This window comes from Bubalus bubalis, chromosome 1, assembly GCF_019923935.1.
Source record: "Bubalus bubalis isolate 160015118507 breed Murrah chromosome 1, NDDB_SH_1, whole genome shotgun sequence".
NCBI classification, from domain to species: domain Eukaryota; kingdom Metazoa; phylum Chordata; class Mammalia; order Artiodactyla; family Bovidae; genus Bubalus; species Bubalus bubalis.
Genome location: NC_059157.1, coordinates 114,215,280 through 114,227,486, shown reverse-complemented (window position 1 = coordinate 114,227,486; position 12,207 = coordinate 114,215,280). Strand labels below are relative to the sequence as shown.

The 12,207-nt window shown below is 41.1% G+C and overlaps 1 protein-coding gene across 17 annotated transcripts in view; it reads right to left on the bottom strand.

Moving 5' to 3' along the window:
* KALRN (kalirin RhoGEF kinase) overlaps positions 1-12,207 on the bottom strand; it is a 705,208-nt gene that overhangs the window by 282,845 nt on the left and 410,156 nt on the right. For all 17 annotated transcript variants that reach the window (XM_025281073.3, XM_025281358.3, XM_025281444.3 and 14 more), the window contains one exon: positions 6,578-6,744. In XM_025281073.3, the coding sequence (XP_025136858.1) occupies positions 6,578-6,744 (167 nt within the window). The remainder of the gene's footprint in view (positions 1-6,577; positions 6,745-12,207) is intronic.

The following is a 12,207-nucleotide window of genomic DNA, read 5'->3' as shown; positions in this document are numbered from 1 at the left end:
AATTAGAAAAATACTAATCCTAGTCTCCTTTTCCATAACCCTCACTGGCATTTCTCAAATGTCCTCCTTGGGCAGACAATGACTGATGCCATATTGTGCATGGATAACATTGGGACGTAAATCCCATTGAAGCTGGGCTATTTGGATTGAGATGTTAATTCATGGGCAGTCTGGCAGATTGCGGATGAGACGCCAATCTGTAAAGCAATTAGTAGCAGGAAATAACAGTTCAGAGTGTATGTGTGAAAGCTCTGATGCCACTGGTGCACTGTAGTTGGCTGACTAGAGGCGCTTATGATTTCTAAAAGCTGGCTGTAAGTTTGGGTACATGCATACACAGATTGCATGCCCAAATGCTTCACTCCTTTGGAAAATGGAGCTCATAATTTATATTTCTGAACTATGTAAGTCCTTCTGCCATGATTCATCACATCTTGCTTGGTTCAAGATTCATTTGAGGGTGTCAGAGAAACATTTTCTCAATGTGCATCACAAATCAACACTTGGGGGGTGGGGCAATCTGACTCCCTCTGGGCCTCTTGAGTTCTTGCTGGAATATTTTTCTCTCTATTCTGAGCCAACTGAAAGCATCAGTTATAGCTATAATTGTGGGATCTCCATCTACCAGATTCTCCATTTAGAAATATGATAGGTTTTAGTCTCTGCATCTTACATTAAATCATGCCATATCCTTGATATCCTTGTTCATTTTTATTTCCCAAATGTTGTTTATAAAGGCATTCCAGGACTTTAAATAGGAAATTTGATTTTAGGAAGACAAAAATGCATGGCAGTTTAATCAATGGTTTAGTTCAAGGGTGGGACGGATGCCAATGATTAAACTACAAGCATTTTTATCTTCTTAGAATCAAATCCCCCATGTTGAAGTCCTGGACTCAGTCCTAGAAGCAGAACTGAGACCATGTTGAAAGAACACAAAATCTCAAGTCAAAACACCTGGCTTTGTTTCTACTTGATAAAGCCACTTAACTCCCCTGAGCCACAGCTTTTTCATCTGTAAAGGTAGGATATCTTTCCTTCCTGTATCAGGGTTGACGTAGCATACTGTTAAAGGCAAAGCCTGATGATGGTGGTGATTTTTAGTTTCGAGACAAACCTAACTATGATTCTACAATTATACCTCTCACAATGAGAAGAAAAAGAGTTTAGGAATACCAACTTATATTCTAGTATTTGCGGAGTTCATTTGTATATTATGATGAGATATAGATACCTTAGCTGTTTTCTTATCATCAGTCTTTGCACTCTGATCAATAACTCTTGTTGGTATAATTTTCCATTACTGTCATCCTTTATCTTCCTGGTTCATAAAATTGGTTATTTATTCTCTGTGAGCATCCAAATGAGAGAAAGGTAGTAGAAGAAATTTTGTAACAAACATGAGAAATATTGGCCTACTAATCTTGAGCTATTTGACTTTCGAAACATCATTTAATCTCCCTGAGGCTCAGTTTTCTTATCTGTAAAATGGTAAGTCACAAGGTACAGTTGAAATGAAATAATTACTGTAAAAGTATTTTGTAAACTATAAGATGTAATCCTATAAACGCACATTTTACATAGATCATTCATCTTGGATCATAGTTTACCAATAGGTTAGATGGTCTTTAAAGGTCACTTGGAGCCATAATATTCCATACTCCTTTCAAAATTCAGAGACTGTCCCTATAACCACAGGATAACAGAGAAACATAGCCCTGCAGAAATGAGGGTTGGGAAGAGTATTGCTGCTTGGGGGCTTGGGAGTTAAGTCACCAATTCAGCTCAGTCAGGCTGAGGGGGCACTGAACACAGAGATCTGCTTCGTTAGGCCACGGAATCTCAGATAACCGAGTTGGGAGAAGGGTGGATTTGGTTAACTAGATGTGAATGTCCAAAATGATGATGCCACCTACGCTGGGCAAGCTGGACCCTGTGCCCACGTAGGTTGGGGAAGTTGCTTGGCTATGACTGTGTTCTCTAGGTCACACTGACAGGAAACCTATGAGGCTCCTGCTACTGCAGATGATTTATCACAAGGCACAGTCATTTCTGAAACTCTAACCACAGGAAAATCGTCAGCCTCTCAGGTGGTTAAATGGGAGCCTGTTGTATTTCTAGTATTTCTTAGTTAAAAAAATTCACAATTTATGAGTTATATAAGTTTATCTTTCATGGTTTTATAGACTCTGACTGTGTGTCTTCTTAATTATCTCCATTTTGAAACAAATGGATGATACTTGTCCCTATGGCTGCCCATCTTTCGGTACTACTCCAACTCCTTTTAATTTTTTGTACAGTGAACAGAATTAAATGGTATTTTCTATATGAATATGAGGATAAGGTAATATTTTCTCCTTTGTTTTAAATTCCTATCTTGATCATATGAAAATATTGGCCAGTATTTAGTCCACAGGGATAATTTAAGTCAATGTCTTTAGTAGACAAATAAGTACAATTTATTTTCCCATAGCTCAGAGCTCCAACATCCTACAAATCCATTTTGGCCTATTTTCTGCTAAATGCATTGCTCTGCAGGAATACATATGGGCATTCATTTAGTTTTATGCCCACTAAATAGGTTTTTCAAATCTCCCTCAATTATCTAATAAGTGTAAGGTCATCCTTACCAGTGTAGCAATTTTCCTGGAAACAATCAGAGCATTCTGTGGGGTCTGGAGAATAATCTGAACAATTTTTCTAGAAGAAAGTGGGTATCTGGGTGGTCTAGGGCCCTGGACCATGGGAATTAGGGGAGTGGTTTCCTTCAAGACTCAGCATTTCTCTGGAGATGCTGGGGCCATTTATCTTAGACACAAAGTCCTAAGCAATCCCTCAGAAAGCAAATCAGTTGCACTAATCAGTTTCATTTGTTCTAAATACTTGAAAATTATTTTTAGTCAACGTCTGTGATATCACTGCTCCTCAGAGCTCCAGTTTAATATAACTGTGGTATAACTTCACATAGGTTATGAAGGCCTAATCTAAACCTTTAACCTCTGCGCTCTAATGACAGAGACATAACACAGTGTTGTCCTCTCCCTTTCTGTCTCTATTAATGGCACTTCAATTAAGGTGTCTTTTTTTTTTTTTTTTTGAGAGTACATTCCAAAGAGAAACTCTCAAGCTGGGGTCTAAATTTAGCCCACATGATCAATACTGACATCTAAATTAACTCCCTCTTTCCAAGTGTCAACAGCTTCCAAGTCAATATTTCCTGCTCCACCAACTTCCATCAAATCCTGAATGCCTTCTCTGAAACTGGATTCGATGACTCCCTAAAGAAAGAGCCCACGCTGACAAGGAGAACAAGTCTGTTTAATGAGGCATAATGGCTTAACGGAACAGCAGCCCCTCGGCACCTGCAAGGGCTGATAGCCGCTGCCAAGGCCTTCGTGGTTTCCTAAAGGCTGATCTCAGCCATCCAGGACCATTTTGAACTACAATCCCCCATGTGTCTTTCTTGCCATGGTGAAGAGAAGAAGGAATTTTCTCATTCCAGAATTTTCTCTTCTGGTTTTTGAAATTCCAGAAGAACTTTTTTTTGCTCTATAATTCATGAAATACTGAATGGGAATGTATGCAATTAGTCAAGCCTGGATGATCCATATTTGGTTAATCTACTTCCCCACTTGACAAACTACCTATCATCCTTTAGCTCCCCATCCTATACAGAATGTATACTTGGAAAGTTAAAAATTCATTTCATTTCCATTTTCATCACAGTCAAGAAAAACATAATTAGAAAGTTGGCTCTACTATGAATTCTGTAACAAAAATAAATAAAAAACAAAGAATGCAAACAAAATTATATGTTGTTCTTTCGCTAAGTCATGTCCACCTCTTTGCGTACCATGCACTGCAGTACGCCAGGCTTCCCTGTCTTTCACTCTCTCCCAGAGCTGGCTCAAATTCATGTCCATTGAGTTGGTGATTCTATCTAACCATCTTATCCTCTGTCACCTCTTTCTCCTCTTGCTCTCAATCTTTCCCAGCAACAAGCTCTTTTCCAATTAGTTGGCTCTTCGATTCAGGTGGCCAAAATATTGGAGCTTCAGCTTCAGCATTAGTCCTTCCAATGAATATTCAGGGTTTATTTCCTTTAGGGTTGACTGGTTTGATCTCCATGAAGTCCAAGGGACTCTCTAGAGTCTATTCTAGCACCACAATTCGAAAGCATCAACTGTTCAACACTCAGCCTTCTTCATGGTCCAACTCTCACATCCATACATGACTACTGGAAAAACCATAGCTTTGACTATATGGACCTTTGCTGGCAAAGTGATGTGTCTGCTTTTTAATATGCTGTCTAGGTTTGTCATAACTTTCTTTCCAAGGAGCAAGAGTCTTTTAATTTCATAGCCACAGTTACCATCCACAGTGATTTTGGAGCCCAAGGAAAGAAAATCTGTCATCATTTCCACTTTTTTCCTGGCTATTTGCCATGAAGTGATGGGACCAGATGTCATGATCTTAGTTTTTTGAATGCTGAATTTTAAGCCAGCTTTTTCACTCTCTTCTTTCACCTTCATCAAGAGGCTCTTTAGTTCCTCTTCATTTCCTGCCATTAGAGTGGTATCATTTGCATATCTGAAGTTGTTGATATTTCTCTTAGCAGTCTTGATTCCAGCTTGTGATTCATCCAGCCCAGCATTTCACATGATGTACTCTGCATAATATAAGTTAAATAAGCAAGGTACTAATATACGGCCTTGTTGTACTCCTTTCCCAATTTTGAACCAGTCCGTTGTTCCATGTCTGGTTCTAACTGTTGCTTCTTGACCTGCATGCAGGTTTTTCAGGAGACAGGTAAGGTGGTCTGGTACTTCCATCTCAAAAATTCAATTAGGAATAATTTTCCTGTTATCCAGTTTATTGAGATGACCATGAACAAAGAGCAGAGGAGAAGTCCCAGGTCTGGATTTAGGAGGCCTGGGCTCAAGTTTCAGCTAAGCAGCCACAAGGCCCTGGGAACACTCATCTTATGGTACCTCAGTTCCTCATTTATAAAGTAAACGTACACCACTCTCTCTCATGGACTTTTTCTCCTAAATTGAGATCACAAATGAGAAAGTACTTCTCATAAGAAAAAATTACTATCATTGCTGCCAAGAGATTCAGAATTTGAATACTCATCCCTACTCTGGGCCTGCTAGGATTTCTACCATGTCACCATGAGTAACATGTCTCTCCAGACAATTAGGTGTGACCCCAGGATAATTAAACTGAATAAAACCTGGATGGCAGTGCTGTGACCTGGCTTTGCTTAGGGCTCAGTGATGTCACCGGTGCTCAAGATGAATCTTTAGCACAGAATGTGAGGACTCAGCACTGATTGGAAAAGAAGGGGAGCAGAGAAAGTAATTTTGCACATTATAATAAATAATATATAATAACTATATAAGCATAGGCATTAACAAGGACTACCCTGAATAAAAGGGACCAAGAAATAATTATAAAATATATTTTTTTTCCCTGTGCTAAATTGATAGACTTAAATCTAAAAGTTCTAGTGGTTACTGAACATGATATTTTGGGCGGGGCTCTGCCTAGAGGAAGCGGGGGAAACGGGTTGATTGGGAGAGTCTGGAGCAAAAAAAGCAAACAGTGAAGTGCTGTGGGGTCTACCCCGCCAGGAAGTCCTCCTGGACATGGGGAAGGTGATGGCGAGTTCTTTCTTCAGTGTGACCTTTGTCTGGTGACCTTGCTAAGCTTCAGTGACTTCCTCTGAAAGGAGAGTAATGTTTGTTTCAGAGAATGGTTGTGAGGACTGATCAAGAGATAGGTATAAAAGGTCTATGACACTCAATAAGTGGAACTATAATTATATTCGGATTTCTTCAGTCCCACTTTGTCTAAATAGGAAGTCACCAATCATTACGCTGAAAATTCCCATTTAGTCTGTTTATAATATAAATATGCAGTATTTTAAAAATGTATCATTGGTCATTGTGTGTATGTTCCTATAAATCCCTAGGAACGGTACAGGAATATCCTTTAGAACAATAGATAGTATCATGTCTCATAGAGGTAAGAAGTCTTTAAAGTTGGCTTTAATGTGGCGAGAACATTTTCTTACAAAACCACAAACATACGGAAAAGAATAATGGGAAGTGAATGATGGCTACCACTTATTATCAAGAATATGTTAGGTCCTTACTAGACACATAGGTGCCCCCAAATTAATCAGTCTGGCTCTAAAGCCTGAATATGTCTATTGATAAAGGCTTTGCCTTTCCCATGAACTCTATGCAGGATTGAGGACAGAAAGGAAGAGAATGGATTCAGTGATTGAGGACAACTTGGAAAAGCCCTGAGAAGATGTTCTCCTTAGATTGTTATATGCCAGAGAAATCATGAATTTGTAAGTCTGAGCCACTGGACCATTAGATCTATCTGTTAGAGTCAATAGACAGCAGACTAGCTTTCAGAAGCTAATACGACCGTTCCTTAACTTACCTATTCCTAAGTTCTGGTCACACCTGAGGCTCTGTATGCCTTACCCCATACCAGGAGCAGGCCCAGACCAGACTCAGCCACTGGAAAGCCCAGGCTGAAGGTGGAGGGCCAGGCTCACCTGTTTGACCTCGGCCTGGAGGTGCCGTAGTTGGAGGCACTGCTCAAGTCGCTTGTGGGTCTGCTCTGCGTTGAGCTCCAACTCATGCTGTTTCTCATGGAGAAACTCTAATAGCTCTTGTACCTGGGCTGCCAGATCAATGTCTTTTTCACAGATTAACTCAATCCCTGATTAAAACAAAATGTAAACAATTAAAAACCAGGTAGTACAGTAAAGACTACATTTCCTTCAGCATGCATATGAAAGCTGGAATTCGAAAAGACAACACCAGTACCCTCCCAACCTCTGCATATCACTCTGTGAAAAGGGATAAATCACCATATGGGCCTTTGAGATGCTCAAAGCATACCATCTCTATTGAATTAACTGATCCTTTGCCAGGGAACAACTCTTTAACAGATGATCAGCTCCTTACCAACTGGAGTCAAAGAGGTGGCTTACTGGAGGCCACCCCCAGACAAGACCACATATAGCAGTCCTTACTGGGTGGTTTGCCAACACCCAGAATGTTCACAACCAAGCATTTGGATTACATTGGGAAATACAAAACAAAGCCCAAAAGACGCTGTCTCAGGAACTTCTGCCAAAGGCACACTCTCTTTCAGCTGGTCAGATGTAATTCACGATTAGAAGCTAAATGCATTCCGAAGAGAATAGTTGGCCAGTGGTAATTTTATTAGTCAACTACTTAGGTTCCCTAAAAAAGCACTCTTAGAAATACCTGCTAGCTCTATTGTTTATCAAATACAGGCAAACACGCCTGATAACCATACCCCAGCAATATCACAGGGGTACTGAGTACTTGGCCTTCTCAGGTGGTTCAGCAGTAAAGAATCCACTTGCCAATGCAAGAGACATGGGTTCAATCCCTGGGTGGGGAAGATCTCCTGGAGAAGGAAACAGCAATCCACTCCAGTATTCTTGCCTGGAGAATCCCATGGAAAAAGGAGCCTGGTGGGCTACAGTCTATGGGGTCGTAGAGTCGGACACGACTGAAGCGACTTAGCACACACTGAATTCTTTATCCGTTTAGAAAAATCATCACACTAAAATTGTGCCCACAGGAGAGTTTGCTCATCCTTCTACTGATTCAAAGCATTAGTAAGCCCCACCAGTCACCAACAAGGGCTCCCAAAGTTTATTAATAAGCTGCCAATCACCTGACTTTGATGGGAGACGAATCAACACCCACCAGGCAGAAGCTGTGGCTCCACTCCTTGTGTAAAACCCCTCACCTCCCTGTCTGATTTTTTTGGAGTACCTCTCCCAGCACACAGGCATGTGTTCATGCGTGCGTGCGTGCACACACACACACACACACACTTTCTCTCTTCTCCAAACCAGAGCTCCTATTCACACATTATCACCAACAAGCCTAAAGTAGCCTTTCTCCAACAGATTTCTGCTTCAGCAAGGGTCACTAAGGAACTCTAAGATGGAGCAAAGGCACTGCCTAGTTATCAAGGTCCTTCTGTCCTCTAGTGACTTGACTGTGATTCCTTACTTGCTGTGATAGAGCACACGGAATGCGTGAAGCCTGTCCCAAATCAGAATCCTGATCTTGGCAAGTTACCTAAGCTTTCAGAAACTTCACTTTCCTTATATGTAAAATGGGATTTTACATAGCCACCTATCTCAGGAGCTGGTTGGGAGGATTCAATGAGATAATATATAATATATATATAAGTATCTAACATATGATAACAATAAACATGCTTTGCTCCTCAGTCCCACGGCTTTCCTGGTTCCTGACTTAAACTTTCTATCTTCTGACATTCATGTCTTCTTGGCTCCTATCTCCATCTTCATGCAAGTTGTATTATTTCTTGATTCTTACTGTCCAGCTATTTCTGATTCAGCCCTGCTCAGGTCCTTGGCTTTGGGAAAATCCTAACTCTGGATTGCTTGCCTCCTTCTGATCCCTGACTCCACCTGGCTCCTCAGATTCTTAATTTTGTCCAGATCCTTTCCCTGAGCCCGTACCCTGGAATCTATGACCTGGTGCAGTTGTGGTCCTGATACTGACAAACAGAATCCCAACTACCATGAAGCTCAGGGTGCCAAAGTATAGTTACTTCCATGGAGATCACACTCAGAGAGGCCCCCAAATCTCAGTGTACAGCCACATTAAAAAAAACCGCTCTTTTGAGACTCCCCCCTCATTCTGACTGACAACATCAGAAATTCATCATTGCCATCACCAACACAGTGGCCTGATGCAGTGGGAATGTATAAGGAAAGTCTATACATGTGAAGGGAAATTCAGTTCTAGAGCCAAAAATAGTGTTTTATATAAGACAATATGGGAGAGTGGGAGATTTTTTTCTGGTGTTACATGTAGTAATTTCAGTATCTTTCCATGTTTATTTTTTCTGTTGGTTTCATAATTCTAAGTCCCAGGTCCTGAAAATCTGTATCTGTGGGAGACAGAGAAGGGAATGGCTTGTTCTTTTGGCAGTCAACTCCCTCCACTTACTATTTTCAATTACCAAGAGGATGTGGTAGAGCATCACTTTGACTGAAATAAAAAAAGATAAAAGGAAAATTTCTACCTTTGCATTGCTAGGCATCATGGGATGACCCTTGACTTCCACGTTTACTTCCTAAAAATGTAATATAAGATTCACCTGCAGAAGTAGATCCTTGCTTCCAGCCACAGTGCAGATTTTTTTCCATTTCATTTTCATTCTGCATGCATCTCTGGTGTTTAGTATGCTGGGCTTGGGCTAAGTGTCTTTCTATGGGAAGCTCATGGCTCACATCTGCCACATCACATGCAAATGGGCTATCTAAGCCTCGTACCTCATCAAAGGGGCCAGCCACCTGCTTAGAACACCATCTAGAACCTGCCTGCCCTGAGACTCCCTGCCTGCCCTGAGACTCCAGTCCTTCATTTTCATTAATTTCACTTGATTTTTTTTTAATGAGATGAACAGGAAATAAAATGGGTGAAGACAATGCCTATTGCATTTCTACACTCAACAACCCATCACATGAATGAAGTGAATGGGAGGAACATGCAGAGTTACTCCAGCAATACCTAGAAGAACAGAAACTCATGCCTCTTTCCTGGTGCCCACAAGCACACTGACATGAGTCTCAGCTAATACCCATCAACTGGTAAGCAGCATCAATCAATAGCAAAGAGTATTTTCGTGTACTGACATTACTCCTTTCAGTCTAATCTGAGGCCTAACTGTCTTCCTTAGGGGCTCTCCAGAGATGCAATAAGATGTTTGTCTTTTCCATCAAGTAATGAAATATATTCATCCTGAAATAGTTTGTCAGCCTCTCTAGAGAAAGCTGTATTGAAATTTCTTTCTGATATACCTCCACAATGTCCTGCAAATATCCTTGTGTCAGAACACTTCCATTGAGGTCAGTTCCTTACTAACTTGTCTGTGTCCTCACAGTAATGTAGGTTCCCTGGGGCCAGGGCCATTTCTATTTCATGTATCTCAGCTTCTTTAGGACCTAGCACAGTGCTTGACCCGTAATACTCCCAAAATACCTGTTAGTGAACACAGGGGCCTCTTTAAGGACAAACTCGGGTAACCTGAGATCTCTGGGAACAAAGTTAGGTTGGAATGCAGGCTCTGCAACCTATTAACAGTGAGGCTCTGGGTTCCAAATCCCCTCTGAGCCTGCGTAAGATGGGAATCTGAACATTGAGTCCTCGGGATTGTTATGAGGACTAAGAGAGATAAGGTAGATACAGGGCCTGGCATTTAGTAGGCTCAAAAACACCCATATCCCCACTTTTTCCTTTCCCTTGGGGGAAATTATATTCTGTGTTGATTACTGATGGGACTATTGAATGACATATAAAATGTAAATAGAAAATCTTACCATCAGATGTTTATGAGCTTGTTCAAAATATATCATTAGAAATGATGATTTGGATGCTACTAGACTAGGCTCTCAACCTTGGCTCACACAAGATTCATCTGGAGAACTTTAAAAGTTACCATGTCCTGGCCACAGCCCAGACCAATAACATCAAAATCTCTATGGGTAGGAACCAGGCAACAGGAATTCCCACCTTAAAGTTCTCAGGGTGATTCCAACATGCAATGAAGATTGGGATCCACTGGATAAGATGGAACAATGGTCAGCGATCCAGGGACAGAGACATTCCTCAGGGTACACTCAGTTACCAGAACGTTCAGCATAGCAATTACTTAGGGCTCAAGGCCACAGTTAGTAATAAAATGTTATTTTGTTTTCCTTTGCTGCCAGATTGAGAGTATCACTTTAATTTCCTCATGGAGAGAGGAGGCTGTGGTCTAGGGTAGAGTTAGGTATTTCTGGATATGCTGCCCATACTTGTAACATGTTTTTCAACTGTTTGTATGTTCTTTAAATATCTGTGTCTGCCTCAGATAGAGAACATCTTCTTTTCTCTTTTCTCCTCCCCCCACTCCTCTTTCTGTGTCACTACCTCAATTAACACCCAGTTCTGAAATTACAAAGTCCTTTAATCAGGTTTTTAGATGAGTATTTTCAACCCTGGCTATATATTAGAATCACCTGGGAAGTTTAAAAAATATGGGCTCACTCCAGACCAATTAACTAAGAATCCCTGAGGAACGGGATCCAGACACTGGTATTTTTAAGAAGCTCTTCAGGTGATTCCAAAATATGTAGTCAGGCTGAGAACCATCATTTTACATCAGCTTCTCTTCCCTTCCTCTCAGAGCCTCATTCCTTCACCCCAGAGTAGCTTACATTTTGGAAGAACACAGGCCTTTTCTTTCCTTTTACAACATAAGTACAATTATTTGTGGTCCATTATTTAAGTGAACTCCGGGAGTTGGTGATGGACAGGGAGGCCTGCCGTGCTGCGATTCATGGGGTCGCAAAGAGTTGGACACGACTGAGCGACTGAACTGAACTGAACTGATTTTTATGTATATTGGTTTCTCCCAGACTGATGTTCACTTGATTAATTCAACAAATGTCAATATAGAGAATTTGCTATGAGCGAGACATAACCACTCTGGATGCTGGAAACATAAAGAGAAGGAAGGAAATGACCCGCCCTCACGCTGCTGGAGAAGCTACAGGAACACAAATAACCCCAATAGAATTCAGTGTGAGCTACAGTATCAGTACAATGTACAACAGTTATCAAGCTTTACTGAACTCATACCAGGCTCATGTTTCACCCCCCCGCATGCTCACAGTGACTTCATATGGTTAGGATTCCTATAATTGCTGTTTTTAGAGGAAGGTGAGGCTTGGAGAGATTGGATAACATGCTCAGGGAACCCATGCAGTGGGAGGTATGATGCAGATTCCAACCCAGAAATCTCTGTCTCTCCTGGCTGTACAATTAACCTCTATGTTCAAAGAGACGAGTGATCCTCACAACCTACTTTAAGAATTAATTTAAGTGCTGGGGCTGGGTTCTTCCCAAGCACAGTAAATTTTAAGCACCATTGCCACACACTCCAAAGAGTTTTCACTTAAAGACCTTCCATAAAGAGAGAACTTGATGCTTTGATTAAACCACGAAAGGAACATATGCACAAGATACACAGCTCTTGTCTTATTTCTAAGGTCACATGTAACAGTCGCATGGTCAGATAACATTAGGGAGACGAGCTGGGGCATAACCAGTGGGGGCA